This window comes from Corythoichthys intestinalis, chromosome 6 (genome assembly GCF_030265065.1).
Source record: "Corythoichthys intestinalis isolate RoL2023-P3 chromosome 6, ASM3026506v1, whole genome shotgun sequence".
NCBI lineage: Eukaryota > Metazoa > Chordata > Actinopteri > Syngnathiformes > Syngnathidae > Corythoichthys > Corythoichthys intestinalis.
In genome coordinates this window covers 45077793-45105026 of record NC_080400.1, presented here as the reverse complement: position 1 = coordinate 45105026, position 27234 = coordinate 45077793, and the positions used below count along the sequence as shown (strand labels likewise).

Below are 27234 nucleotides of genomic sequence, written 5' to 3'. Positions count from 1 at the left end.
CTTATTTTCACTTTTTTTTTTTTTTTCTCTCACTTTCAGATCAGCCTATGAAAGCAACCCAAAATGATTATGTATTCAGGAAACGTGGGTACTATGATGGATAATGACTCCACACTCTCTTCACTTTATGTTTTTGATACCTGTAGATCGCGGTCTCTCCGTGAACCCATAATCTTAAACGTGAAACCAGGCGGCTCACTTGGAATGAACAAGCTGTGATGAGCTGATCGTGCATTCACACATTAATTCTGAACACTTCAAACGTATGTTGCAATAATATCCTTCAATTCGGTGCCCATTGGTGGTCCTACCATCATGGATTGCACAAAGATGGGCGTTATAGAGCTCACCTCATGCCTTAAGTCTCTGCTTAGTCAGCAGTGGGGCTAGCCTCTCCCAACTCATTGCCCGGCAAACTGGGGTATATAAAAATGCAGAGGGGAAAATTAAACTACGAAAATGAACTGTGTGGTACCCCAAGTCACATAGACATGTCATTGATTTCTTTTTCATGACTTTTTTGCCTGTTAAATTGTTGCCACTTCCAGGAGAGCGAGACGCACCAAACGGCTGCTCTCAGAGGCTCCACCTGTCTCGGCCACTGTTATGCACACAACCGTCTGGTTGTTCATGGTTGTGGTTTCCTCTTCCAGGAAATATATGCAATGCCACACCATGTCTCTCTTTGTTATTTACAAAGTGGTAAATGCGCAACTGACGAACGGTTGTAACATCCCAATTAACGATGTTCTGCTTTCGTTGTTGTTTGCTCAAGATTTATTTCAATCACACTTCGGCGACTGCTCATAAAAGCAGAGAATGACCTCACTCTTGCAAATGTGTTCACAAAAAAACAAGTGCTTACAAAACAGAGTCAGACAAGCTGGCAACAGAACATAGACTATACTAGTATACAATTATATATACATAGACACACACACACTGTATGGCTCCCATGGAATCACAATTTAAAATGTGTTGGGTATTTTGGCTCTCTCGGTCAAAATTGTCCCTGACCCGTGCTTTACATTAAGTAATGCTAAGAGTAGGGGGTGCTTTTGTAAGTCATTCTAGACCGGGGTCCCCAACCAGGGACGGCCCAGCCTATACACAGACTATGCAGCTGCTTAGGGCCCCTGAACACTAGGGGCCCCCCAGTCTGGCAATTGTTTAATTTATATCCTATTTTGTTAACTACAGTTTGCTTTATTGACTTGTGTGAGTGTTACTTGATTTCAAGCTTAAAAAAAATAAAAGTTCTTCCTTAACTTCTTTCTTTCCTCTTTTAGAAAAAGGTTTGGCGCTATCTACTGTAAGTTCTGACAATCATTTGGGGTGAGAGGTTTGAAGTATGCAGTGCAACAAAATCTGATTAATATACAAAATATGGACGTATGGGTTGGATTGCATGTATGGGTTTCACAGTACACTGTGACGAAATGGTGAGCCAAAAATATGGGCCCCTTTGCATTATTTTGCTTAGGGCCCCCAAATGGCCTGGGGCAGCCCTGTCCCCAACCTATTCTATAAAGGCCCGCTGTGGGTGCAGGATTTTGTTCCAACCGAACAAGATGACACCTTTTCACCAATCTAGTGTTTCACAAGTTGACTGCAGTCAGGTGCTGCTTGTTTTAGCAGAAACCTCATTGGTTCAACGGTCTGTGTTGGATCAGTTGAAACAAAAACCAGGACCCACAGCGGGCCTTGAGGACCGGTTTGGAGACCCCTGTTCTAGACCACTCTTGGTCAGTTTTGCTGAATAAAAAAACACGCCTTATCGAGGCCACGCCCGACACAGCCAAAAGTTTTGAAACTGGAAAAAAAAAAAAAAACATCTGAAAGTGATCAAAACATCTGAAAATGAAAACAATAGTTGAATATGAAATTTAAAAAAAAAACAAAAAAAACAGAAGAAATAGGATCTGAAAGTGGGAAAAAAAAAAGTCTGAAGGCAAAAATAAGATAACTGAAACCAAAAAGGTAGTATTCGAACCAAATATCAACTTGTAATTGAAAAAATAAAAAGGTTTTTTTTTAGGTTTTGAAAGATTCAAGAAAAAACTTATACATTTAGTTTCAATGTTTTTTTCTCAATCGTTTCTTGTTTCAGATTACAATACATTTGGCGTCAATTAAGAACCATGCGCTTTTAAGCTAGTAGCTAACAGTACCTTGATTCCTGAGAAAAGGTGAAAAAAAGTAAAAATTAACACATCCAATTCCCAGCTGGCGTAATGGTAGCAGCATGGGTTCACAACGTGAGTCGGGACTGCTCAGTATTGCCATCATTAAATATTAATAGGGTTAACAAGTGTAGTTTTAATACATTCAACCTTTTACACTCATCTTTAGGTTGACATTGATTTACTCTATCATCTCCAGGGGAGATCTGTGCATTCAACATCCATGGATTGGAGGCGCCATTCGAGGCAGTGGTGCTGAACGGTACGTCTGGGGAGGGCCAACTGCGGGCGCGTGGCCTGGTGGACTGTGAACTGCAAAAGGAGTACACCTTCATTATTCAGGCTCATGACTGTGGTTCAGGCCCAGGGGGCACAGAGGGCAAAAAGTCTCACAAGTGAGTAAAACAAATAATATGGTAAGTTGTGGATTTATCAAGTTCAAATATTTTAAACTTGTTTTCCAGAGAGGTTTTGACTGGTACACAGTTAATATTTACATATGATGCTGTACATCTATATACTGTATATCTATTTATAATACACTCAACAAAAGTCTAAATGTAACTATTTTGTTTTTGTTCTTTTTCATGAACTCAACTCAAACTAAAACATCTACCAACAAACAGTGGTGGGTGAAAGTGGGTAGAATTCCGAACTCCTTGACCTAAAAAGCTGGCTCCATGGTTACTGTATTTTTTATTTATTATTATGTTCATTTATTTATTTATGTATCTTTTAATATTTTTAGAGCTCAGAGATTAGAGCTAACGCCTAAAACCACTAAAATGCAAAGGATTTACACATGCATTAGGCTACTGCGTCACACTTACTGTAATAAGGCTTAAACGAGAAACTGATCTTCATTCAAAATTGTATTTTTTCAATGTTTTGCACAATCACAGTTGACAAAAACACCTGTAACCCCCACCTCCATCTTCTGATTTTTATATTTCCTCACATTTAAATGCAAAACCTCAATTTTAACTACTGTAGAACATAACTGAAAGACATAGGATATAACGTACATTGAAAAAAAAATTAAAGATAATGTAAACATCGCCTTATTTTTTTCAAATAATCAAGTTATTTGTAACATATTAACAAAAATAAGTATGAATGACTCTTACGTTATGCACATTGAAATGGAATATACTTTAAAGGGAACACAAACGTTGACTTTTTTTTAATTATAAGGAAATAAATAAGTAGCCCACATAAATGAACAAAATTAAGCCCAAATGTGCGCATTAACATGGAAGATATTCTGAACCTCCCCATCAGAGCAAGTAAAATAGAATAAAACAAAATAAAATACGCCTCTTCAGCTGTCTATGATCATCTGTCATCTGATCAGTTTTCCATTGCATTGCCCTTTTTTTAATAAGTTGTTCGTTACATACAGTGCCTTGCAAAAGTATTCGGCCCCCTTGAATTTTGCAACCTTTCGCCACATTTCAGGCTTCAAACATAAAGATATAAAATTTTAATTTTTTTTCAAGAATCAACAACAAGTGGGACACAATTTATTGGATAATTTAAACTTTTTTAACTTTTTTTAACTTGTGCAGATACCAACAAGTTTTCTTCCAGAATGTTCCTGTATTTGACTGCATCCATCTTCCCGTCAATTTTAACCATCTTCCCTGTCCCTGCTGAAGAAAAGCAGGCCCAAACCATGATGCTGCCTCCACCATGTTTGACAGTGGGGATGGTGTGTTCAGGGTGATGAGCTGTGTTGCTTTTACGCCAAACATATTGTTTTGCATTGTGGCTAAAAAGTTCAATTTTGGTTTCATCTGACCAGAGCACCTTCTTCCACATGTTTGGTGTGTCTCCCAGGTGGCTTGTGGCAAACTTTAAACGAGACTTTTTATGGATATCTTTGAGAAATGGCTTTCTTCTTGCCACTCTTCCATAAAGGCCAGATTTGTGCCGCGTACGACTGATTGTTGTCCTATGGACAGACTCTCCCACCTCAGCTGTAGATCTCTGCAGTTCATCCAGACTGATCATGGGCCTCTTGGCTGCATCTCTGATCAGTTTTCTCCTTGTTTGAGAAGAAAGTTTGGAAGGACGGCCGGGTCTTGGTAGATTTGCAGTGGTCTGATGCTCCTTCCATTTCAATATGATGGCTTGCACAGTGCTCCTTGAGATGTTTAAAGCTTGGGAAATCTTTTTGTATCCAAATCCGGCTTTAAACTTCTCCACAACAGTATCTCGGACCTGCCTGGTGTGTTCCTTGGTTTTCATAATGCTCTCTGCACTTTAAACAGAACCCTGAGACTATCACAGAGCAGGTGCATTTATACGGAGACTTGATTACACACAGGTGGATTCTATTTATCATCATCGGTCATTTAGGACAACATTGGATCATTCAGATATCCTCACTGAACTTCTGGAGTGAGTTTGCTGCACTGAAAGTAAAGGGGTCGAATAATATTACACGCCCCACTTTTCAGTTTTTTATTTGTTAAAAAAGTTTAAATTATCCAATAAATGTTGTTCCACTTCACGATTGTGTCCCACTTGTTGTTGATTCTTGACAAAAAAAATTAAATTTCATATCTTTATGTTTGAAGCCTGAAATGTGGCCAAAGGTTGCAAGATTAAATGGGGCCGAATACTTTTGCAAGGCACTGTATCTGGTTTGCTCTTTTTTCAAGTGTATTTGTTGTTCCAGAAACTATGTGCGTTGGAATCAATCAGAGCTAACTATCCATGCTGCTCACATGTTAGTCTGTCAGCTAATTGAACAGACAAATGAGTCCAGGGTGGTTTGCAGCGGGCATGCACACATCAACGCGACCCGTCAAACTCCGATACATTTGATAGTTGCCGTCATATTTTCGGGATGAAAGCAAAGTTCCAGTCTGTTCCGGCCCCAAATCTTTTACCGGAATGGCGTATTGGACCGTTTTGGCCCACTTTCACTCCTGCCTACTAAGCATATCACAAAGCATATCAAGATACTGATTACACATCATGATAATAACATCCTTTAGGCTGAACACAGTATAAGGCCACTCTTATTAAATACGCAGTTTTGCTTTATTGTTGAGATCCCAGAGGTCAGGAAACCAGTCACAAGAAAAAAGCAGATTAACAGAAAAACTGACTGAGTAAAAAAAAAATTATGAAAGATAAAAGAATGAATCCAATGTTCACTAAAAAGTTCAGATAATCATGCAATTTACCAAGGCCTCATGTCTTCAAATTTTACTCAGAGGAATGTTGAAATACCATTTCTCCATTAAGCAGTACAATTGCAGTGATCAGTCCGCAACATTTTTTGTGCAAAACCACATCATTGAGGAAAAATCCACTTGACTAAGTACGTGCTCTTCAAGCAAGCAGCTTTGTGAAAAAGTTTCAGTGTCTTTCACATCGGTCGTTGGAGAGTTTATGTTATGCTATGTAACGAAATTTTGCTTTATTGTTGAGATCCGGGGGGTCAGGAAACCAGTCACAAGAAAAAAGCAGACTAACATAAAAACTGACTGAGCTTGATAGTGAAAAAATTATTTAAAAAAATAAAAGAATGAATCCAATGCTCACTAAAAAGTTCAAATAATCATGCAACTTACCAAGGCCTCATGTCTTCAAATTTTACTCAGAGGAATGTTGAAATACCATTTCTCCATTAAGCAGTACAATTGCAGTGATCAGTCCGCAACATTTTTTTGTGCAAAAACACAGTACTGAGGAAAAAATCCACTTGATTAAGTATGTGCTCTTCAAGCTAGCAGCTTTGTGAAAAAGTTTCCGTGTCTTTCACATCAGTCTTTGGAGAGTTTATGTTATGCTTTTTGTCCTTTCCCTATCAAATTGCGTCACATCAGATAAAAATAACAAATGAGAAGAAAAATAGGACTTTTTAAAGAAGAGTGAAGAGGACCACATCATGAGTTAAAATTTTCTTCGATCTGATGTTCTTTCCTGCCTACTTGCCAATCGTCTGTTGCTCTACTTCTCCCTCCTTTTGTTCTTCTTTCTGGCTGGATGCAGCTGTCTGAATCTGTTCTCCTTCATTGCCGTCTCTGTCACTGTTGCCAATATATTAATATTTCATATAACCTACCTCTGTGATAACAAATGAATCATTCCTCCTTCCCATTTATATAAATCTATCTCAAGGTGTGGCTGAAAATAATCTTTGTCACATTTCTATCTTCCTTCGAGTTTAATAAGTAATACTTTTTTTAATGTGTGCACCTTAGTGCACATTTTGTCAGTAACATTGTGTCAACAGTGCCATATATTAAGGATGTCCCCGATCCGATCACGTGATCGGAAATCGGATCGATCGCACCAATTTTTCAGAGAATTGGCATCGGGTGAAAATGATCGGGTTTTTAATATTAAAAAAATGTTTTATTTAAGGGATAAAAAGTAACAACATAATCCAGAACTACAATGACATTGCCAAAAGAAACAAGAATATACATGTTTTATACTCTGCAACACTCCTGGAAAAACAGTACAGTACTGTAACATGTTTGTTAGGTATCGGAAACGGACTCTGTATCGGCAGATTCTCAAAATCAGGTGACTCAGGTGCAAAAATATGCGATCAGGACAGCCCTATCATTATATATAGATTAAATAGTGTGAAAAAGATAATATGTAGGTTTTAAAGCGATTACTGGCAACAATTGTGCACCCAACCTTCTGACAGAGAGGCTAATTGCCTCACCTGACAATTAGCTGGATGCCAACTATGGAGATAGGCGATCCAAGCATTCGCACGCAAACGCACACACACAGTTTCAATGTATCACTATTTTAAGGCAATTATGGTTACTACAAAACAACAGTCGTATACATGCACTAAAGATGTTGTCAGAAGAAGCCTGTGAATTTTATACAGGGCACACTAACAGAATAGAACAACATTACATCATTTTATAGTACAGATGCTTGTGCAGTTATCTATTATTAATATTACAATATTACTGCAGTATGTATTTGAGACAGTTCCAAACCAGATGCTGCTGCATTTAATACTGAGGTGACAATTCAGCTGTCAGTAGGTAATTACTGTAGTCATATTATTTTTCAACCACTCTGTCTGTTGACACTAGTCATAAGCCAAAAGCAGTGACATTTAATCTAAAACACTCATGATGAAGTCATAAAATGAGGGAGTTCAGCCAGTGCAAAAGTGTCATGAACACATTTAATTCAATCCAGAATATTAACCTGAGAAGCAATTGAAATGGATCCTCTTTCTGCCAAAATGAATTCATGACTGTAGGTATTACTTACATGCAGTTACCGTTGTCTCTGTGGGCTGTCAATTTGGAGGAGAAAAAGTATAATTCATTTATTTATATTTTTTTCAGATGCATTCTGATGTGTGCAGGCTAAAAAAAAAAATGCAGCTCCGCCTGCTAATCGGGGTCTGTATTAAGCCAAATATGCTACTAGATCGGTGCTGTGGTGGACCATGGATAAAAAGAGCAAGGGTGGAGCCGAAAAAATAAGAAAGAAATAAAAAGAGAAACGCGCTTGTGATTTTTTTATTTTTTTTTTACGACAATGAGCTTGCGGCCTCAAACTGTCAAGAATAAATACCAAACAAAAAAGTATAATACTGTAGTATTGAAAATGTGTAAAACCCGGACTGGACCAGCTTTTCTGGCCGGCCGGCCCACCGGGATTTGTCCCGATCCTCCCAATTAGCCACTCCGGGCCTGCTTGGTGCTCACTCACACTACGCTAGATTTCACAGTATTCCCTTCTGTTTTTTTTTTTTTTTTTCAGTTCATTGACAGGAACAATTTCACTCTCTGCGTCTTTCCTGTATTGTCAAAATTCACATTTCATAAATCATAACCCGTTTCATTAATATTTACATTTGTTTATTATTTAGTGTTGACTATATCTTGTTAAATTTGTACCGGTAGAGGGTGGGTTTAGGAAAATGCCAATCACAAAAATGTTGTACTGTAGGTCTTAAATTTGTATATATATATTTTTTTCTCTACTCCAATTTCAGCATTTGTGCACGGATTGAATTTCTAAAAAAATAACATCCTCGTCAGGCTGGAGTGAATTAATTTCTCCAGAATAAAAAAATTGAAGAGTATTGCCCAGTCACAGAAAAAGAGAGCATGTTGATGGGGTAAGATTTTGTTTTCACATGTAAATTGGTCAATGATATTGGAGGCTAGAACTGGACCAGCACATCGGTAAAGTGTGACCCCAAATGACACACATACTGACACACTACACCGGATTATAGCCATAGACTAATTTCCATCCATTGAATGTTCATACAGTATGATTCCAGACTATGAATCACTTATTTTTTTATGTTACTTATTCATAAAATAAATGTTTTGCATGTAATTTGACTTTCATACAGGCTTATCTACCTACATAACACTCGTGATTTAAGTTTTTATTTAAAAATCAAAATTCAAATTCGGTTTCATAAACAAACTCCCTACAGCATTAGGTTTAAAAATTGCCTATATGAAAAATCTCATTCCCTGTTTGTATTTAATTTCTTGTTTCTTGGCACATGTTCACAAGAGAATGTAGTCAATAATCAGCCTTTGCTTGCCTTAATTGTGATGGTTACATTTCCATAAGATAGTAATGACTCATTATAACCGTTAATTTACTTGCAATGCCTCCCTGATAATCCCATAAACCACAGTCATTTCAGCTCTTTGTTACCAGACACATTATTCTCAAACTCCCCAAAAAATATCATTCTTGTTCTTGCCTTACAAGGATAAATCTCTGTTTAACAATTTTAACAATAATCTGCCTTTTGTTGGCTATGACTCCTAAGTTTCTCTTTTTTCTTTTATCACACTTTTATACATATACGGTTCTTCTAAATGCACTTGGCACACAAAAGGTCCTAAAGCTTCCATTATTTATGTGGCACAATTATAAAGCATAATACCGAAATACTGACACTAGTAAACCCAAAGTAAATGTTATTCTTCCCATATTCTTTTTTTCCCTCCGTTTATAACTGTTTTTGACCTTTAACAAAGTAGACTAACTCTCAACCAATGGTGAATCAATATAAAAATGCCAGTTGTTTGTTGTTTTCTTTTGACATATGGTATTTTCCAAAAAAAAAAACATACCTTAATGTATTTCTTTGTAGGTGACTAATTTATGCAGATGAGTCATTTCCATTTCCTACACTTGTTGTGTGCAGGGCAGTGGTCCATATTCAAGTCAACGATGTCAATGAGTTTGCACCAGTGTTCCGAGAGCCTCAGTACCTGGCTGCAGTGACAGAGGGCAAAATTTATGACAACATCCTCCAAGTGGAAGCCACTGATCAGGACTGTTCACCTCAATACAGCCAGATCTGTAACTACCAGATCACCACAACTAATATACCGTTTGCAATAGACCGCAATGGTAAGTGGTTGATAAAAAAGAGGTTCCACATCTGACGCTTTATCTCGTTTATATACGATGATGAATACGATGATATATGATAAAAGTGTTCTACGTTTGTATGTGTTTATTCTTATAAGCACACAGTTTAAATGTGACATATAATTTGCAACTTCCCAATCAAAGGGGACACGTGCACACATGTATCAGGCAAACGATATTTTTTGATGCACCACAGCAGACAGCTTTACTAACCAATCTATCTTTTGTAAAGGCTTGTTCGGGTAGGTTTTATAGAAATTTATTTTGATTTTTCAAACTAGGACTTACTGGCCTGCCCTTTTGCCCATCATCATTACCTCCTGTCCTCCTAAATACTGTTCTCAATGAGTGTACCAAATTCTTGAACACAAAGTTAAACTTTTGTAAGACTTCTGCTTTTGAATGGAAGCTGCTATAGGTGCAATAAAACCAACACATAGTTGTTTTTTTTTTTTTTTTTTACTTCTTCTGGAGATCACGTGTACCAATAAGTGTTTGTGGTCTTACACTCTTTATACCATATGACCGTTTTAGCTTTTTTCCTCATGTCAGTCCATAATAGCTAACATGGCTGTATTTAGATTAACACTAACATACATACATACATACAGTAGTATGAAAAAGTACCTGAACCTTTTGGAATTTCTCACATTTCTGGTAAATGGTGTTACACTTGTATAGCACCTTTCCACTTTTTTAAGGCCTTCACACAGTCTCCTCATCTACCTACTAGTGACACAGGACCAGGAGCAACGTGGGGTTCAATATCATGCTCAAGGATACTTAAACGAGTGGGGAGAATCGAACCCACAAATTCTGGGTTGGGGAATGACTACACTACCACTGAGCCACGCCATCCCATTTCAGCACGTTTGTATATACAGTGCCTTGCAAAAGTATTCGGCCCCCTTGAACCTTGCAACCTTTCGCCACATTTCAGGCTTCAAACATAAAGATATAAAATTTTAATTTTTTGTCAAGAATCAACAACAAGTGGGACACAATCGTGAAGTGGAACAAAATTTTTTGGATAATTTAAACTTTTTTAACAAATAAAAAACTGAAAGGTGGGGCGTGCAATATTATTCGGCCCCCTTGCGTTAATACTTTGTAGCGCCACCTTTTGCTCCAATTACAGCTGCAAGTCGCTTGGGGTATGTTTCTATCAGTTTTGCACATCGAGAGACTGACATTCTTGCCCATTCTTCCTTGCAAAACAGCTCGAGCTCAGTGAGGTTGGATGGAGAGTGTTTGTGAACAGCAGTCTTAAGCTCTTTCCACAGATTCTCGATTGGATTCAGGTCTGGACTTTGACTTGGCCATTCTAACACCTGGATACGTTTATTTTTGAACCATTCCATTGTAGATTTGGCTTTATGTTTTGTATCATTGTCCTGTTGGAAGATAAATCTCCGTCCCAGTCTCAGGTCTTGTGCAGATACCAACAGGTTTTCTTCCAGATTGTTCCTGTATTTGGCAGTATTTGCATCCATCTTCCCGTCAATTTTAACCATCTTCCCTGTCCCTGCTGAAGAAAAGCAGGCCCAAACCATGATGCTGCCACCACCATGTTTGACAGTGGGGATGGTGTGTTCAGGGTGATGAGCTGTGTTGCTTTTACGCCAAACATATCGTTTTGCATTGTGGCCAAAAAGTTCAATTTTGGTTTCATCTGACCAGAGCACCTTCTTCCACATGTTTGGTGTGTCTCCCAGGTGGCTTGTGGCAAACTTTAAACGAGTCTTTTTATGGATATCTTTGAGAAATGGCTTTCTTCTTGCCACTCTTCCATAAAGGCCAGATTTGTGCCGTGTACGACTGATTGTTGTCCTATGGACAGACTCTCCCACCTCAGCTGTAGATCTCTGCAGTTCATCCAGAGTGATCATGGGCCTCTTGGCTGCATCTCTGATCAGTTTTCTCCTTGTTTGAGAAGAAAGTTTGGAAGGACGGCCGGGTCTTGGTAGATTTGTAGTGGTCTGATGCTTCTTCCATTTCAATATGATGGCTTGCACAGTGCTCCTTGAGATGTTTAAAGCTTGGGAAATCTTTTTGTATCCAAATCCGGCTTTAAACTTCTCCACACCAGTATCTCGGACCTGCCTGGTGTGTTCCTTGGTTTTCATAATGCTCTCTGCACTTTAAACAGAACCCTGAGACTATCACAGAGCAGGTGCATTTATACGGAGACTTGATTACACACAGGTGGATTCTGTTTATCATCATCGGTCATTTAGGACAACATTGGATCATTCAGAGATCCTCACTGAACTTCTGGAGTGAGTTTGCTGCACTGAAAGTAAAGGGGCCGCATAATATTACACGCCCCATGTGAGATGTGCTTTAATGCTTTTGCACACTAACAGTATTTAAACCAATTATGTGTGTTTAAAACTAGGTGTTATGATTATGTTTTCTCATGTAACAGTCTATTCGCTTGTGCTTTAGTGCTTACACAATGAAAAGAGTCATAATGTTTCCTTTTTCAGTAGACGTCACCACAATGTTTCTGTTTTCAGTAGACATCACCATAATGTTTCCTTTTCCAGTAGACGTCACCATGTTTCTGTTTTCAGTAGACGTCACCATAATGTTTCTGTTCTCAATAAAAGGCTGCGCTCCTCAGGGGTTAGGTTAGATAAGCTTGTTGTGAGCTACTCGCTCCGCATCAACCTTTTCTCCTGACGGCCGCCAGCGTAAAGCCTTATCACTGTCTCCGATCTGATCCATGTCTTCGTCCTCCTCTAGGTCTTTATTATTTTGCTAGATACAAGTAAGTTTAGACCTAACACCCCACTTTTCAGTTTTTTATTTGTTAAAAAAGTTTAAATTATCCAATAAATTTTGTTCCACTTCACGATTGTGTCCCACTTGTTGATTCTTGACAAAAAAAATAAATTTCATATCTTTATGTTTGAAGCCTGAAATGTGGCGAAAGGTTGCAAGATTCAAGGGGGCCGAATACTTTTGCAAGGCACTGTATACACTCACCGGCCACTTTATTAGGTACACCATGCTAGTAACGGGTTGGACCCCCTTTTGCCTTCAGAACTGCCTCAATTCTTCGTGGCATAGATTCAACAAGGTGCTGGAAGCATTGCTCAGAGAATTTGGTCCATATTGACATGATGGCATCACACGGTTGGTGCAGATTTGTCGGCAGCACATCCATGATGCCAATCTCCTGTTCCACCACATCCCAAAGATGCTCTATTGGATTGAGATCTGGTGACTGTGGAGGCCATTTGAGTACAGTGAACTCATTGTCATGTTAAAGAAACCAGTCTGAGATGATTCCAGCTTTATGACATGGCGCATTATCCTTCTGAAAATAGCCATCAGAAGTTGGGTACATTGTGGTCATAAAGGGATGGACATGGTCAGCAACAATACTCAGGTAGGCTGTGGCATTCCAGCGATGCACAATTGATACCAAGGGGCCCAAAGAGTGCCAAGAAAATATTCGCCACACCATTACACCACCATCACCAGCCTGAACCGTTGATACAAGGCAGGATGGATCTATGCTTTCATGTTGTTGACGCCAAATTCTGACCCTACCATCCGAATGTTGCTGCAGAAATCGGGACTCATCAGAACAGGCAACATTTTTCCAATTTTCTATTGTCCAATTTCAATGAGCTTGTGCAAATTGTAGCCTCAGTTTCCTGTTCTTAGCTGAAAGGAATGACACCCAGCGTGGTCTTCTGCTGCTGTAGCCCATCTGCCTCTAAGTTCGACGTATTGTGAGAGATGCTCTTCTGCCTACCTTGGTTGTAACGGGTGGTTATTTGAGTCACTGTTGCCTGTCTATGAGCTCGAACCAGTCTGGCCATTCTCCTCTGACCTCTGGCATCAACAAGGCATTTCCGCCCACAGAACTCAACCCATACTGATGCTCGGTTTGAACTGCAGGAGATTGTCTTAAACCATGTCGACATGCCTAAATGCACTGAGTTGCCGCTAGGTGATTGGCTGATTAAAAATTAAGCGTTAACGAGCAGTTGGACAGGTGTACCTAATAAAGTGGCCGGTGAGATTGCTGGGGAAGAAAGGTGATTTTGAGTGACTTTGAACGTGGCATGGTTGTTGGTGCCAGAAGGGCTAGTCTGAGTATTTCAGAAACTGCTGATCTACTGGGATTTTCACACACAACCATCTCTACGGTTTACAGAGAATGGTCTGAAAAAGAAAAAAATATCCAGTTAGCGGCAGTTCTGTGGATGGAAATGCCTTGTTGATGCCAGAGGTCAGAGGAGAATGGCCAGACTAGTTCGAGCTGATGAAAGCTGATAGAAAGGCAACAGTGATTCAAATAACCACCCGTTACAACCAAGGTAGGCAAAGAGCATCTCTGAATGCACAGTACGTCAAACTTTGAGGCAGATGGGCTACAGCAGCAGAAGACCACACCGGGTGCCACTCCTTTCAACTAAGAACAGGAAACTGAGGCTACAATTTGCACAAGCTCATCGAAATTGGACAATAGAAGATTGGAAAAACGTTGCCTGGTCTGATGAGTCTCGATTTCTGCTGTGACATTCGGATGGTAGGGTCAGAATTTGGCATCAACAACATGAAAGCATGGATCCATCCTGCCTTGTATTAACGGTTCAGGCTGGTGGTGGTGGTGTAATGGTGTGGTGAATATTTTTTGGCACTCTTTGGGCCCCTTGGTACCAATTGAGCATCGTTGGAACGCCACAGCCTACCTGAGTATTGTTGCTGACCATGTCCATCCCTTTATGACCACAATGTAAATGGTAAATGGTGTTATACTTGTATAGCGCTTTTCCACCTTTCAAGGTGCTCAACCCAACTTCTGATGGCTACTTTCAGCAGGGTAATGCACCATGTCATAAAGCTGGAATCATCTCAGACTGGTTTCTTGAACATGACAATGAGTTCACTGTACTCAAATGGCCTCCACAGTCACCAGATCTCAATCCAATAGAGCATCTTTGGGATGTGGTGGAACGGGAGATTGGCATCATGGATGTGCAGCCGACAAATCTGCACCAACTGTGTGATGCCATCATGTCAATATGGACCAAACTCTCTGAGAAATGCTTCCAGCACCTTGTTGAATCTATGCCACGAAGAATTGAGGCAGTTCTGAAGGCAAAAGGGGGTCCAACCCGTTACTAGCATGGTGTACCTAATAAAGTGGCCGGTGAATGTATATATACAGTATATAATATGTATAACCTATTATTGAAAGTTGTACTGATAAATAGCATATTCACATCCATCCGCAAACACTCCTGTGCTTTCAGATAAAACATAGTAAACATTAAGACGTGTACACAATTAAATAAAGAAAATGATGGCCACATTATGTTATGATTACCTGCCTTTGAACATTACGGGTTAGCTATCGCTCTCTCTTCAGGTCTCTTCAGCCTTACCCTTCACAATCTTCTGTTTTGTCAAACAATTGTGATATTGGTGATCTTTTTGTGACACACAATATTGGTTGGTACTAGCAGTACTCGCATTGGATGCATATCCGATTTATGGCCACATACAAATGAGGTCTTGCTATTTTTTTTTTTAAATAAACTTTTCACATTGCATGAAAAAAAAATCACATACTACTGTACATGTCACATTAGGGCAAAATAATCCAAATTTACCTGCAGTGGGAAGTTAGGGTCTGCACCCTTCTAGGCCTAGGCAAAACTGACTTTGTCAGGCGCTTTCGTTGCCCAGAGTTCCACAGCAGGCACTCCATCACTCACCTCAAGACACGGTTGAATTCTTATACCGAGTCCATGAAACACATCATCTACTGTATATTGTTTGGGCAAACGTTCATGCACTCAGCTACTTTCATGCACTGTGGAGTATGTCACACTGCACAGCTGTTCCAAAGCCAGGATGAAAATATTTTTCTCTAAAATTCTCAAACAAAAAGTATTGCATTTATATTTTTGTTCCGTATATTAACAATTGGTATACTCCTTTACAGTACCCAGAATATGTAATACGGTAATAATAATATCACAACTTTAAAATTGCTTTAGTGTTTGTTATATGCATTTATAAAATAAATGAATAAATAATGTTAAGGAAATAGACCAACCGAGAATTGTTATACATGGTAATTTCTGCATCAAGGCTCAATGGGCTATAAAATATACAGTAGTACACGGCCAATTGCTAAGAACCATGCAAAACCTGTTGTGACAAAATACCACAGTATTATTTAGTTATTTCTATCGATGTAATCATTTCATTTCACACGCTGCTAAGTGTTGCTTCGTTGATGCAATAAAAGTGAAGAACGTTTGGGTCAGGAGCCCTACCTAGCACTCAATGATGCAGGTAGAGACTATTTCAGGAGGTCTTGCTCAGTCCTTGTCTGCCGAAGAAAGACTAAGAGCTCTTGAGCTATACGCACTTGAGTGGAAAGGAAGCAGGAAAGAGACTGGAATCAGAATGATAGCAGTGAGTGCCGAAGAATTCAGGATTGACCTTTAAGCAGAGGATGAATACAAATAGGTCTGAAAAATGCCTTAGTTTTCTTTCTGTCCATAGGTTGATAAGCTAAAAAAAAATGCTCTTACTGGTGTGTGATGTGACAAACCATATATTTATTTCACAAATCCATTAGGGAAAAACTGGATAGAAAAATATGCAAAATGACAATTTGTTTAAAACTCGGAAGATGACTGGTCAAATATTCCATCTGTCCCACCACTTTTTGGCTAATTATATCAACAAGTAAAGGTGAAGAAGTCTGCACAATTCTGCAGTCATTTTACAATAGAAACGGGCAAGGGAGAGCAGGCAAGTATGATGGACAAGTGGATCCGATTGAAGGCAAACAGGGAGGCAAGGCAGGCTAGTGGTGCAAGGTTGTTGTTTTTTTTTTCTCCAAAATGTTCCCAAAAAAAAAAAAAAAAGATAACGAAAGAATGAAGAACTGCAAAAATACAAGCGTGCCAACCAAAAGACTGGGTATCAAAAATCAATTTTCTTCAAAAAACAGGCATGGAGACAAGAAAAGAAAGCTGTAAGGGGGCACAGAAAAGCAACAAGAAATTGACAATGGCACGACAAGGCCCGAACAAAATCCGGTCGCTTAAACACACGAGACGAGACACACCTGGTTGAGCACAAAAGGCAGCGGGTAAAGCAACAGGTGACATGAATAGGCAATCACCAGGACAAGACAAGAACACGAGGGGGCCGTTTACAATGTGACACTGTGACACCAAGATGCAACGATTGTATTGCGGAATGGCGTCGCCTTTACACGGTGATGGCAAAAACGGAAGGTAAAGACGTAAACTTTTGAATACGGCCTCCAAAGCGAAATGATTTGATTGCGGGAATTGCTCCACAACCATATGAATGGAATGCTCTTGCTCCCATCACGTCAGCATTCGCACACGTCACTTTGGGCATGCGCAGTCGCTACTAAGGAACATTCAAAATGGCAAACATGCTGGAACGTTGGCTTTAATTTACTGTTTTTTAATTTAAATATACGAGGGGGATTCAAAAAGTAATGCACTCAAGTGCATTGCTCTTACAGGATTTTACCAATCTTGTTTATATTTTGCACAAACATGATAGGACACACCTTTTTGCGATTGTTATATGTGTTTTTCTTATTTTCAGATTTTTAAAGCTTAACCCTCATGCGACATTGTCTACATTTTTTGTAAATTTTTGAATTTCTCATCTTTAAATCAAAGACAAAGCATATGGGAAAAAAAAAAACACCAGAGAGCTGCCATTTCCAGGGGGTGTCTAAAATGTCCTGAATTTCAAAATGCCACCTGCTGAGCTTTCTAAGGCATTGCAGCAATGAGATTTTACTTTTGATACTGAAACATAGCATTTTTACAATTTTTGTAGCATAGACATCCATTATAATTCCAATTTTTGAATGCATTGTAAACCTAATGTGCAAAAATGCATTTCCGGCAATTACCACATCAATTGCTTTATTTACACTTGTTCAGACGTATGCATGCCAATTTTTTGGGTTGAGAGCATTTACACCCCTTCACCATTAGGTAACGCCAGAGGCTCGCAAATGATTTTGCCTTTTTGCAGCCGGCTGCAAAATTTTGCATCTTTGTTCAACAATTCCGGTCGGGATTTTAGTAGGGCTTGGTGGGGACCTCCAGAAATGACTGGCCGAGTTCTTTTTCAAAAAATAAAGTGTTAGTTTGAATTTTGTACGTCTACGCAATACGCATGCGTGTGAGCGTCTTTAGTCCAAACGGATGTTCTGCATAGAGATTGGCTCAGATTTCAAATTCAAAGGTCATGTTTTGAGTTACGTTTTTGAATCTCAACTATGATTGGTCCGCCTCGTGTTTGGATTTATTAGCCCGCGATTGGTCATGCTCCGATTGGTAGAAAGAGGAGGCCCTCCTCTTCTTACACAGCGTCATCCTAGGGAGCGTCAGGATGACAGGAGTCATAATAGTCGGGTCGGATCCATCGGGCAGCGCCGATCATACTTATGGAACTCGGGAAAACAAAAAAGTGATATGGCATCCAACCAACGAAGTGGCTGGACATTACGTCCCTGCGCGAATCCCCACGCCTGGCCCCACGTTGTATGCAGTATGATGCCAGATGAGCAGTCGGGAGACGGCGTTTGCGTTGTTTGTGAACCAGGAGATCGTCGCGAAAATAGTAGCATTGAACAACATCCAAGGGCTCCGATCGCTCAAGAACTGGTCTCCCCTCACGCCTCAAGACCTGCGCGCGTACATCAGGCTGCTTATCCTGGCTGGAATGTACCGCTCCAGGCAGGAAACGACGGGCAGCTTGTGGGACGTCAAGACCGGGCGTTCGACGTTCCCCGACGCCATGGCTCATCGGGGGTTCATGGAGATCAACCGAATGCTCCGGTTCGATGATAAGCTGCTTAGACCACAGCGGTACCATGCAAGCAAACTGTCGCCGATTTAAGATTTGTGGATCAGCTGAATTTTCCGGCTGCAGGAAATGTATAACGTGGGACGTGACGCGTGCGTGGACGAACAGCTAATTGCCTTTAGAGGACGCTGCAGCTTCAAACAATCTATGCCGTCAAAGCCCGCAAAGTATGTCATTAAGATTTGGGCCCTCTGTGACGCTCGAACCTCTACGCATCAAAGCTGGAGGTCTACACCGGCAAGCCTCCAGGGGACACGCGCGAACACAACGTGGGATTGCTTGTGGTGCAGGGACTCACTGATTGATTGCTTTATATAAATTCTGTTATAAATTCTTCATAGCTGTTGTGACTTTCCTTTTCAAGGTTATAGTGTATGGATAGCTCTGACTCCAGAGAACATTTTGAGTGGTTGAAAGTAAAAAAATATTCATAAATGACTTAGTTATCACCAGTGTTGTTAATTTTACTTTAAAAAAGTAATTAATTAGTTACAAATTACTTCTCCCAAAAAGTAATTGCGTTAGTAACTCAGTTACCTGAATGTAAGAGTAATTAGTTACTTGGAAAAGTAACTAGTGGTAATTTTTTTTTCTCCAAAAAAACCCCCCAAAAAAACAGGTCACGCAATGTGAAGTTTAAAGGGTTTGGGGGACAATTGGCCCTAGCCCAATTCTTTACCCTCCACTTAACTAGACACAAGGGTATTGCGATAACTAGATAGTAACCTTTGCTATGTGTGGAAGTCATTTAAAGTTGTGAATCAACCGTTAAAGTTGTTAAAATTGCTCCCGTTATTTCATTAGTTCCCTTCTGTCTACTTTAAACATGTGTAAGTTTTAAAACTGTTTCACCATTTAAAGATAGATTTAAGTTAAGATTTTGCCGATTTAGGAGCATTTTAGATTTAAAAAAAAAAAAAAAAAAAAAGTTACTTGGGTTCGCTATGAAGGATCTCTACATCAGAGCCTTCCTGAGAGGTCGACTGCTTTAAAATGGCGTTTGTTTACTAATGCATGTAGTCCTTAAAACATGTTGTCAATGCAGCTGTGTCTGTCAATGGCATCTAGTTCTATAATATGATATCTACCGTGTCATGTGGGCGTAGTTTGTCGGCTATGGCTACAGTCAGGTATTACAGTACCTTGCAAAAGTATTCGGCCCCCTTGAATCATGCAACCTTTCGCCACATTTCAGGCTTCAAACATAAAGATATGAAATTTTATTTTTTTGTCAAGAATCAACAACAAGTGGGACACAATCGTGAAGTGGAACAACATTGATTGGATAATTTAAACTTTTTCAACAAATAAAAAACTGAAAAGTGGGGCGTGCAATATTATTCGGCCCCTTTACTTTCAGTGCAGCAAACTCACTCCAGAAGTTCAGTGAGGATTTCTGAATGATCCAATGTTGTCCTAAATGACCGATGATGATAAATAGAATCCACCTGTGTGTGGTCAAGTCTCCGTATAAATGCACCTGCTCTGTGATAGTCTCAGGGTTCTGTTTAAAGTGAAGAGAGCATTATGAAAACCAAGGAACACACCAGGCAGGTCCGAGATACTGTTGTGGAGAAGTTTAAAGCCCGATTTGGATACAAAAAGATTTCCCAAGCTTTAAACATCTCAAGGAGCACTGTGCAAGCCATCATATTGAAATGGAAGGAGCATCAGACCACTGCAAATCTACCAAGACCCGGCCGTCCTTCCAAACTTTCTTCTCAAACAAGGAAAAAACTGATCAGAGATGCAGCCAAGAGGCCCATGATCACTCTGGATGAACTGCAGAGATCTACAGCTGAGGTGGGAGAGTCTGTCCATAGGACAACAATCAGTCGTACACTGCACAAATCTGGCCTTTATGGCAGAGTGGCAAGAAGAAAGCCATTTCTCAAAGATATCCATAAAAAGTCTCGTTTAAAGTTTGCCACAAGCCACCTGGGAGACACACCAAACATGTGGAAGAAGGTGCTCTGGTCAGATGAAACCAAAATTGAACTTTTTGGCCACAATGCAAAACGATATGTTTGGCGTAAAAGCAACACAGCTCATCACCCTGAACACACCATCCCCACTGTCAAACATGGTTTAGGCAGCATCATGGTTTGGGCCTGCTTTTCTTTAGCAGGGACAGGGAAGATGGTTAAAATTGACGGGAAGATGGATGCAGCCAAATACAGGAACATTCTGGAAGAAAACCTGTTGGTATCTGCACAAGACCTGAGACTGGGACGGAGATTTATCTTCCAACAGGACAATGATCCAAAACATAAAGCCAAATCTACAATGGAATGGTTAAAAAATAAACGTATCCAGGTGTTAGAATGGCCAAGTCAAAGTCCAGACCTGAATCCAATCGAGAATCTGTGGAAAGAGCGGAAGACTGCTGTTCACAAACACTCTCCATCCAACCTCACTGAGCTCGAGCTGTTTTGCAAGGAAGAATGGGCAAGAATGTCAGCCTCTCCGTGTGCAAAACTGATAGAAACATACCCCAAGCGACTTGCAGCTGTAATTGGAGCAAAAGGTGGCGCTACAAAGTATTAACGCAAGGGGGCCGAATAATATTGCACGCCCCACTTTTCAGTTTTTTATTTGTTAAAAAAGTTTAAATTATCAAATAAATTTTGTTCCACTTCACGACTGTGTCCCACTTGTTGTTGATTCTTGACAAAAAATTAAAATTTTATATCTTTATGTTTGAAGCCTGAAATGTGGCGAAAGGTTGCAAGGTTCAAGGGGGCCGAATACTTTTGCAATGCACTGTATTGGAGCCACCTAGCATCGCGGTTGCAAAGGCGTCTTCCCCACTCCTGCTCTGCTCTCTCGTCTCCGTGAGTCCGTTTCTCTCAGACTTTTTTTATTCAACCAACTTAGTAACGCTTAGTAACGGACGCCTTTCCCGCCTCAGTAACGGTAACGGCGTTGCCAAGATAAGAAAAGTAATTAATTAGATTACTCATTACTGAAAAAAATAACGCCGTTAGTAACGCCGTTATATTCTAACGCCGTTATTAACAACACTGGTTATCACACCTCAAAACATTGACAATTATTGTAAAAATTGCGTGTTTAGGGGTATTATACACAAAAATCGCCATCGCAAAAAAATAGGCATGTATAAAAAAAATTATTGTTATAACTCATTGAGCTTTTCAAGGCTGTAATTGTGTGATATGAAATTTCCCAATTCGTGTTTCATATATTTATATATATATATATATATATATATATATATATATATATATATATATATATATATATATATATATATATATATATATATATATATATATATACATATATAATATGTATGCATGCAGCATAGTTTGTTTTGGTTATAGCACAGTACTGCTTTTATTGTCCATAGAGGGCAAAACATACAAATAAAAAAATAAAAACTATATATGTATTTATAGCTCTGAGGCCACTGAATCATTTTGAGTGTTGAATGTAAAAAAATATTCAGAAATGACTTAGTTATCGCACCTCAAAACATTTACAATTATTGTAAACAATTGTATGTTTCGGGGTATTATACACAAAAACGGCCATTGCCAAAAATGGGCATGGATAAAAAAAAAAATCTGTTGTTATAACTCTTTGACCTTTTCTAGGCTCTAATTGTGTGATCTGAAATTTTCCAATTTAATTTTCTTTTATACATATATATCCAACATATTTTTGGTCGTAGCACAGTACTGCTTTTATTGTCCACAGAGGGCAAAAAATACAAATAAAAGAATAAAAACTATATATGTATGGATAGCTCTGAAGCCACTGAATCATTTTGAGGGGTTGAATGTAAAAAAAAAATATTCAGAAATGACTTAGTTATCGCACCTCAAAACATTTACAATTATTGTAAACAATTGTATGTTTAGGGGTATTATACACAAAAACGGCCATTGCCAAAAATGGGCATGGATAAAAAAAATTCTGTTATTATAACTCTTTCAAGGCTCTAATAGTGTGATATGAAATTTTCCAGTTCAATTTTGTTTTATACATATATATCCAACATAGTTAGTTTTGGTCGTAGCACAGTACTGCTTTTATTGTCCACAGAGGGCAAAAAAGTACAAATAAGAAATAAAAACTATATGTGAATAGATAGCTCTGATGCCACTGAACATTTTGAGTGATTGAAAGTAAAAAAATATTCAGAAATAACTTAGTTATCACACTTAAAAAACGTTTACAATGTTTGTAAAAATTTGTATGATGCGTACTGTATTTTTTTGCTAACACAAAGGTTAAGCTAACTCATCAGCATAAGTTTCTTTGTCAGGATTGACAGGGGGCTTATCGGCTATGCTGGCTTTACACACCTCTTCATGGTCTTCAGTACTGTTTTTAAATTGCTGTACTGATCTTTTTACCGTACTAAAGTCTATGGTATCATCCTTGTACACTTTTTCTAGCCGATTGTGAATCCTCAGAGGGGTTTCTCCCTCTGCAACAAATAATTCGATTACAGCTCTTTGTTTCTGACGAGCTTCAAGAGGAGCAGCCATTTTGGCAGCTAGTTTAAGCTTTAAAATCTGAAAATAAGAAAAACACATATAACAATTGCAAAAAGGTGTGTCGTGTCATGTTTGTGCCAAATACAAACAAGATTGGTAAAATCCTGTACGAGCAATGCACTTGAGTGCATTACTTTTTGAATGCCACTTGTATTTTATGTTTTTGTGCCTTTTGAAGCAAAGAAAAAAAACACGTGGACATCATTGCTTCGAGTTGGCGGGTATGTTGTCTTCTGGGCTGAGGTTGTTGTCAAGGAAGTGCATCATTGGCTGCTTGTAAAACTGCACTGCCCCCTAAGGCCTGGCATAGATACAATATCGTTTTCACGCGGAATTGCGACATCTTTTGAATGGAGACCGAACCAACCAACCAACCAACCAACCAATCATGTAAATTCAAAAATGAAATGTGTCGTATTCTCGAAGCGTCATCATGTAAACGGCTGCTTAAATCACCCAAATAGGGAGATAGAGTATTAATATGCCACTTTCTGGACCCTGGTGTTTGGGTATCTTGCTGTAGATTATTTTAGAAGGCTTTAGTATTTGAAAGGAAAGGATTGTTCTGATGTCTTTATATTTAAATATACTGAATATTTGCATTGTTATCTATTAAAAATAGAAAAGAAAGTCAATTCCATTAAACAGGATTCATAGTCATTCTTAAGCATCCAACGTGTCAGCGGGTCCAGCCATACTATCTTATTGGCTGGCATGCTGGGTTGACAGCCAAACAAGATACTTATTGTTGCATAAAATAAGTACACATTGTTGCTTTGTATTATATTAAGAAATATCTTCCACAATAAATATCATTACCTAAATGAAGTTACACAAAAATACAAGGATTATTCAAGGTTGTACTCTCGCTAAGATTTGAAGGATTTAATGAATAATTCTCACTTAAGATATTTCTGGATTCATCAGTGCTTTACTATTTCATGAGAGCAAACCATTACTTTACTCTAAATTATTGCTGAGCTACCAAGTCATCAGCATAACACAATTTTAATAAAATATACAACTCAGGTGTATATGAATTATGTAATACACAAACATCCTGCTTATTGGAAAAATATCATCTGTGGTCAGTGTTTGCATGCTTCTTGTAACAAAATGTTCTAGCCCAAAAGGGAAGACTGTTTTTACCTTCAGTTGCTTTGTCCATCTGATCTCTCTTCTCCACCGAGCTTTATTGTTTCACACCCTAATATTTTTATATACAGTTTTCTATTTATCATAAACCAAATGCAGACTGTAAATATGTTGCCTAGTGCATTTGATTGCAAAACACATTTGTTTGTGACCTTCCTCTGACCAGGCAACATCCGAAACACAGAGAAGCTGAGCTATGACCAAGAACAGCAGTATGAGATCCAGGTGACGGCCTGGGATTGTGGCCAAAAGAAAGCCTTGCACAGCGCCCTCGTCCGAATTGACGTCAAGCCTGTCTGCAAACCCGGTTGGCAAGGTAAACTGCCTCTTGCCTCTTGTTTCTGTGCGCCCGTGCACAATAATTGTGATGTCTTTGCATTCATAAGTACAGATGCCTTTGTTTGTCTTAGAAATTTCTTTTTGTGTGCAAGAGGTTGTTGTCTGTTTTAGAAGTATGTGAAGAATGGTGGCACAAACAGTATGAGCTGTATGTGCTATTTTTCTCCTTGCAGAAACACAGATGAGATTATTTACATTATTGTGTGTGTTTCTCTGAATGCGGTTGCTGAAGTAAGCATGGCTCATTTTTCTCCATTTCTAATCCCTTTGCTGTCTTCCATCATTCTGTTTTTGTCTGCCAGACCCACAAAGCTTTTCTCTCTATAGCTCCCTCCTCTTCCCTAAAGAATTGTCCTGTCAAGTTTCTCTTCTGTGATCAAGAGCACTTTGGAAAGAGTAACCTGACACAGTCAAGATAGCTCTTAGCACATCACAAAGCTGTCATGACAGCTCTAACAAGAGTAATGCAAAATGTCTCTTTTGAGTGCCAGAACATTAAAAAAGTACACACCAGAACTGTAGATGTACTGGAACATTGGCGCATGCAACGAGAGACATGCTTATGCAACTGCGAATAGGTAATCACTGTTCTTCTTTCACTGAGTGAAGGATATCCTTTATTTTCTGGTTAAGACCGTTATGGATCATGGAACTTATATTTACAAGTGTAAAATGAGTGCCATGATACACACAAGGTAGCTTTTGCAATCTCTCGTCTCCAAACAACTACCAAAAAGAGACTCCAAACATGAATAGGAGAAGGATTCATTTATTTCACGTTAAGAAAAAAAAACTCTGTATTAGCTGTTATTACCTGTTTGTTTTGCTAAGAACGATAAGATGCAAAGGACTAGGTTTTGCTTTTAGAAACATAAATGACCCAATCAAACAGTGATTTGCAAAAAGAAAGAAACTATTAAAGAACGGTGAATCGTTCCTGTATTTGTTCTCAGTCTCAGTATGAACATCTAATTGGTTTCCTGTATCACAGTAACATCACTGAGCACCATACTGTGATATGTAACTATTTTTGTAGTCCATGCCAAAAGGTTAAGAAATTACAAACAAGCATTGTACAAATTGGAAAACAGACTTCAAAAGCATTCAAAGGATGCTAGTGTATGTTGCATACACTCGGGAAAATCAGCAATGACTTCAATTCAATGTGGATCACAATTGACACACATCAGACATCAAAAGAATCACTCTGTTCCAATCTAAATGAGAATGTCTGGGATCTGGTTATTGGAGAAAATACTCAGTGTCAACGAGCAACATGAAAAGTCTTAGGCCCCTTTTCCTTCGAGCTGGTCCTTGTTACGGACTAGAGCTTGGGTTAGCACCGGTTCTTTCTGGTTCGATTAACCAAGCACTGGCCAGATGGCTTGAAAACAGGTGCTTGGCAGAGGCCAAGTCATTGCTGGGCCAAACAAGGGTCAGTGAAGCATCAACTATTGTACATCAGGAGGAAGGGTGCGAAGTAATCGTGACAATAAAGAGCTGTGAGCGAGCAGCAGTCAAATAATGGCGGTCGAGTTGACCCCAACTCCAACTCTACTTGCAGCCACCATCCAACATAGAGTTATGACTGCAGCTGGTTAAGTCTCCGGCTGGCCCTTGTACACCTAAGCTCGGACCCTGTGACCTCGACACACTATGGTTGGGTCATGTGTGGCTGCAGATATCCCCGCCTGGTGTGTCCACGTCCCAGGCAAATTCTTTGACTGCGGGTGTAGACACTCACATTTGCCCATGGCAACCCGCTGGATTTTACCTGCAAACAAGGAAGCCTCCTCGCGGCGCGAAGAATATTCGACGTGGGGCTTGAGCAGAGATCTTTTCCAACTGTTTGTATGCTTCACATACACTTCATAAAATACATTTCTAGACCCTCAACCAACCACTCTCCCTATACACATCCCATTCTCTCTTACTAATATTTTACTACGACACGGTGACATCGCTCCAACTTTACTCAGTTGCAGATGGAAAACCAAACCAGTTCTTGGGAAGCATATAATTCGAACCAACTAAGCACGGCAGAAGCACCGTTACCGAACAGGCATGCTTGTTCTTTTAGTATAAAAGAGGTATTAAAGGCATGAAAAATGTTAATACAATATACAGTGGGGCAAATAAGTATTTAATCAACCACCAACTGTGCAAGTTCTCCTACTTGAAAAGATTAGAGAGGCCTGTAATTGTCAACATGGGTAAACCTCAACCATTAGGAAACAGAATGTGGAAAAAATAAACAGAAAATCACATTGTTTGATTTTTAAAGAATTTATTTCCAAATTAGAGTGGAAAATAAGTATTTGGTCCTACAAACATGCAAGATTTCTGGCTGTCAAAAAGGTCTAACTTCTTCTAATGAGGTCTATCGAGGCTCCACTCGTTACCTGTATTAATGGCACCTGTTTTAACTCATTATCGGTATAAAAGACACCTGTCCACAATCTCAGTCAGTGACACTCTAAACTCCACTATGGCCAAGACCAAAGAGCTGTCGAAGGACACCAGAGACAAAATTGTAGACCTGCACTAGGCTGGGAAGACTGAATCTGCAATAGGTAAAATGCTTGGTGTAAAGAAATCAACTGTGGGAGCAATTATTAGAAAATGGAAGACGTACAAGACCACTGATAATCTCCCTCGATCTGGGGCTCCATGCAAGATCTCACCCCGTGGCATCAAAATGATAACAA

The 27234-nt window shown here is 39.3% G+C and overlaps 1 protein-coding gene across 1 annotated transcript in view; it reads left to right on the top strand.

Moving 5' to 3' along the window:
* Window positions 1–27234, top strand: part of LOC130917027 (calsyntenin-2-like) — a 322125-nt gene that overhangs the window by 186868 nt on the left and 108023 nt on the right. Inside the window, exons 3-5 of the mRNA XM_057838073.1 lie at window positions 2383–2578; window positions 9370–9578; window positions 24354–24503. Coding sequence (XP_057694056.1) covers window positions 2383–2578; window positions 9370–9578; window positions 24354–24503 — 555 coding nt within the window. The remainder of the gene's footprint in view (window positions 1–2382; window positions 2579–9369; window positions 9579–24353; window positions 24504–27234) is intronic.